The following is a 5,000-nucleotide window of genomic DNA, read 5'->3' as shown; positions in this document are numbered from 1 at the left end:
CAGCACACCAGTCTGAGAACACCAGGTCCTCCAGCAGAGAGACATGTTAGAGAGACCAGCAGCACACCAGTCTGAGAACACCAGGTCCTCCAGCTGAGAGAGACACGTTAGAGAGACCAGCAGCACACCAGTCTGAGAACACCAGGTCCTCCAGCTGAGAGAGACATGTTAGAGAGACCAGCAGCACACCAGTCTGAGAACACCAGGTCCTCCAGCTGAGAGACACGTTAGAGAGACCAGCAGCACACCAGTCTGAGAACACCAGGTCCTCCAGCTGAGAGAGACACGTTAGAGAGACCAGCAGCACACCAGTCTGAGAACACCAGGTCCTCCAGCTGAGAGACACGTTAGAGAGACCAGCAGCACACCAGTCTGAGAACACCAGGTCCTCCAGCTGAGAGAGACACGTTAGAGAGACCAGCAGCACACCAGTCTGAGAACACCAGGTCCTCCAGCTGAGAGAGACATGTTAGAGAGACCAGCAGCACACCAGTCTGAGAACACCAGGTCCTCCAGCTGAGAGACACGTTAGAGAGACCAGCAGCACACCAGTCTGAGAACACCAGGTCCTCCAACTGCACACACACATAGCGTTAGCCTCGTAGCATAATAGCCTAAGTCATGCTTCACTTGTGGTCAGCCGAGCCATCTTTGTATGTAGTGTCAAACATGCCTGTGTCAAAGAGATGACTTGGGCAGATAGTGATTTTGGAATGTAACAAGCATTCTGATAGGCTGATGTCATAGAGGCAATAATGCACAGTGAATCAGCAGTGTTAGGAGAGTAGAGTTACTCAGATATCTCCATTTGGCCAAAATATGACAACTATGCTATGAGGCTAACGATATGAGAGACCATACCCCACAACGGTTAAAACTGTTAAACGTACGAAGCACGAAACCTCTCGCATCTATTATACCCAAATGATACTAGATTGATTTCTGTTTACTCATTTTAGAGCCGATCTACTCCTAACTACCCCTAACTACCCATACCTACTACCCCTAACTACCCCTAACTCCCCTAACTAAACCTAAGCTGTGATAACAGCACTGACCTGGTCCAGCCAGGCTACCCCTAACTACCCCTAACTCCCCTAACTACCCCTAACTCCCCTAACTACCCCTAACTCCCCCTAACTCCCCTAACTCCCCTAACTACCCCTAACTCCCCTAACTCCCCTAACTACCCCTAACTCCCCTAACTCCCCTAACTACCCCTAACTCCCCCTAACTCCCCTAACTAGCCTAACTCCCCTAACTACCCCTAACTCCCCTAACTCCCCTAACTACCCCTAACTCCCCCTAACTACCCCTAACTCCCCTAACTCCCCTAACTCCCCTAACTACCCCTAACTCCCCTAACTAGCCTAACTCCCCTAACTACCCCTAACTCCCCTAACTACCCCTAACTCCCCCTAACTCCCCTAACTCCCCCTAACTCCCCTAACTCCCCTAACTCCCCTAACTACCCCTAACTCCCCTAACTACCCCTAACTCCCCCTAACTCCCCCTAACTCCCCTAACTACCCCTAACTCCCCTAACTACCCCTGACTACCCCTAACTCCCCCTAACTCCCCTAACTCCCCCTAACTCCCCCTAACTCCCCTAACTCCCCTAACTACCCCTAACTCCCCTAACTCCCCTAACTACCCCTAACTCCCCTAACTCCCCTAACTACCCCTAACTCCCCTAACTACCCCTAACTCGCCTAACTACCCCTAACTCCCCTAACTCCCCTAACTACCCCTAACTACCCCTAACCCCCCTAACTAAACCTAAGCTGTGATAACAGCACTGACCTGGTCCAGCTTGGCTTTGACGGTCCGTATGTCGACGTCCTTCAGCTCCACGTTGTTCTTCTGCATCTGGACGTCAGACGCCAGGTTGGCCAGCTCACTCTGCAGTCTGGACACCTCCTGTATCAGGGACCAAACACTGTTACTCTGCAGCCTGGAGACCTCCTGTATCAGGGACCAAACACTGTTACTGCAGTCTGGACACCTCCTGTATCAGGGACCAAACAGAGTCTTACAACGCTGTCACCTGCTCTTGGTCTGTAACTCTCTCTCTTTCTCTGTCTTTTCTCTCTCTCTCTCTCTCTCTCTCTCTCTCTCTCTCTCTCTCTCTCTCTCTCTCTCTCTGTCTCTCTCTCTCTCTCTCTCTCTCTCTGTCTCTCTCTCTCTCTCTGTCTCTCTCTCTCTGTCTCTCTGTCTCTCTCTCTCTCTCTCTCTCCCTCCCTCCCCCCCCCTCCTCTCTCTATATACAGTATGACATCACAGGGGTCAGTATGACATCACAGGAGGTCGGTATGACATCACAGGGGGTCAGTATGACATCACAGGGGTCGGTATGACATCACAGGGGATCGGTATGACATCACAGGGGGTCAGTATGACATCACAGGGGGTCAGTATGACATCACAGGGGGTCAGTATGACATCACAGGGGGTCAGTATGACATCACAGGGGTCAGGGGTTACCGCTTGGCAGGCGGGGATGTCCTTCTTGCAGAGCCGGTCCAGGTCTGACAGGGAGTACTTCAGCCTGGTCTGGACCCCCAGGGCCTGCACCTGCACCTGCTTAAGCTCCGCCTCCTTACGCCTCAGCTTCATCAGACCCTGTCACATGACCAGGGTCATACCTCATAAATCAGCCTGCCTCCTACACCGAAAAACTGCAAAATAGCTTCATACTAGCTTATCCTGATGTGATTTAGAAAAGGTAAGGATACTGGGTGGTAGAACGCACATATCTAGGACAAGTCATGAAAGGAGGGGTCCTGAAATTTGATCGAGTGCAAAGATATTTAAAAACATTTACTCACGGCCGTTCTAGTGTTAATATGTGTGTGTGTGTGTGTGTGTGTGTGTGTGCGTGTGTGTGTAGGTGGTGGTGCAGTGTGTGTGTGTAGGTGGTGGTGCAGCGTGTGTGTGTGTAGGTGGTGGTGCAGCGTGTGTGTGTGTGTAGGTGGTGGTGGTGCAGCGCGTGTGTGTGTAGGTGGTGGAGCAGCGTGTGTGTGTGTAGGTGGTGGTGCAGCGTGTGTGTGTAGGTGGTGGTGCAGCGTGTGTGTGTAGGTGGTGGTGGTGCAGCGTGTGTGTGTAGGTGGTGGTGGTGCAGCGTGTGTGTGTAGGTGGTGCAGCGTGTGTGTGTAGGTGGTGGTGCAGCGTGTGTGTGTGTAGGTGGTGGTGGTGCAGCGCGTGTGTGTAGGTGGTGGTGGTGCAGCGTGTGTGTGTAGGTGGTGGTGGTGCAGCGTGTGTGTGTAGGTGGTGCAGCGTGTGTGTGTGTGTGTAGGTGGTGGTGGTGCAGCGTGTGTGTGTGTGTAGGTGGTGCAGCGTGTGTGTGTAGGTGGTGGTGGTGCAGCGTGTGTGTGTGTGTAGGTGGTGGTGCAGTGTGTGTGTGTGTGTGTGTAGGTGGTGGTGGTGCAGCGTGTGTGTGTGTAGGTGGTGGTGCAGCGTGTGTGTGTAGGTGGTGCAGCAGCGTTTGTGTGTGCAGGTGGTGCAGCGTGTGTGTGTAGGTGGTGGTGGTGCAGCGTGTGTGTGTAGATGGTGGTGCAGCGTGTGTGTGTGTAGGTGGTGGTGCAGCGTGTGTGTGTGTGTAGGTGGTGGTGCAGCGTGTGTGTGTGTGTAGGTGTAGGTGGTGCAGTGTGTGTGTGTGTGTAGGTGGTGGTGGTGCAGCGTGTGTGTGTGTAGGTGGTGGTGCAGCGTGTGTGTGTAGGTGGTGCAGCGTGTGTGTGTGTGTGTAGGTGGTGGTGCAGTGTGTGTGTGTAGGTGGTGGTGCAGCATGTGTGTGTGTAGGTGGTGGTGGTGCAGCGTGTGTGTGTGTAGGTGGTGCAGCGTGTGTGTGTGTAGGTGGTGCAGCGTGTGTGTGTGTAGGTGGTGGTGGTGCAGCGTGTGCGTGTGTAGGTGGTGGTGCAGCGTGTGTGTGTAGGTGGTGGTGGTGCAGCGTGTGTGTGTGTAGGTGGTGGTGGTGCAGCGTGTGTGTGTGTAGGTGGTGGTGCAGTGTGTGTGTGTGTAGGTGGTGGTGCAGCGTGTGTGTGCAGGTGGTGCAGCGGCGTGCAGCCTCACGCGCAGCCGGGCCATGTCCTTCTCCTCCCAGCGCCGCGCGCTGCTCCTCAGGCTGCTGGACCCCCCGGAGATCACCCCCGACTTAGAGAACATGCTGCCGTCCAGGGACACCGTCTGCAGGGAGGACAGACAGAGATCACCCCCGACTTAAGCCCAATTAATGCTTCTGCGTCGAATTTACACGCGCCTACGCCGTAGGCTACGCAAGGGCTCTCCCAAATTATAGTTCTACGTTGGTCGCGTCGCGTCGCGTTGGTTGGTGTACTCATAGCGGCATAATAGCGATCAAAAAACGTATTTTTGTTATGCTTGTTGTAAAGAAAATGTCTATAATGCATTGAAATGACAGTAAACTAAGATAATAAGATGGTTATCATACATTTTCAAATCTTTATTAATAAGTAGGGGTGTAACGGATCACGGATAATCCGTGATCCGTACGGATCGCCCCCCACGGTTCGGCATGCATGTGTACCGCGGATCAATTGCAAAATGTAACCAAGTAATAATATTACTTAATATTAGTTAATATCCCTTGTAAATCACAATGTAGAGTTTCCATGAAAAGATATACGCGACAGTTGCGTGCTTTGTTTTACTCTAAAGCGCAATGATAGGTTGATAATGGGGAAAAAAATCCAGAACAACAAGGCTGCGTTCGTAAATTCGCTCTGGAATCTGATCAGCATTCATGGAACGCCTCTTGTCCTATCAAATTACTTGGTCCCTTTATGACGTCGGACCCAGTGTGCTCTCCGGCGCTCTCAGAGCAAATTTACGAACGCAGCCCAAGTGTATCATGCTGCTAATGTTGGCGAGAGAGAAGAACTCGAAATGCCTCCCTCGTCATTTAAATCCCATGTATGGGAGCACTTTGGCTTCTCTGTCAATTACAGTATATCTCAAAAGTGAGTACACCCTTTAGATTTTTG

The 5,000-nt window shown here is 52.3% G+C and overlaps 1 protein-coding gene across 1 annotated transcript in view; it reads right to left on the bottom strand.

Moving 5' to 3' along the window:
* Nucleotides 1-5,000, bottom strand: part of LOC308150381 (structural maintenance of chromosomes protein 1B-like) — a gene marked incomplete at both ends in the record, with an annotated part of 28,931 nt that overhangs the window by 14,039 nt on the left and 9,892 nt on the right. The window contains 3 exons of the mRNA XM_080523221.1: nt 1,804-1,965; nt 2,485-2,622; nt 4,069-4,182. Of these exons, the coding sequence (XP_080379347.1) occupies nt 1,804-1,965; nt 2,485-2,622; nt 4,069-4,182 (414 nt within the window). The remainder of the gene's footprint in view (nt 1-1,803; nt 1,966-2,484; nt 2,623-4,068; nt 4,183-5,000) is intronic.

Source organism: Nansenia antarctica (assembly GCF_963989245.1).
Source record: "Nansenia antarctica genome assembly, chromosome: 2".
In the NCBI taxonomy this organism is placed as follows: domain Eukaryota; kingdom Metazoa; phylum Chordata; class Actinopteri; order Argentiniformes; family Microstomatidae; genus Nansenia; species Nansenia antarctica.
Note: the sequence above shows the minus strand (reverse complement) of the source record. Positions and strands in the feature narration are given on the sequence as shown.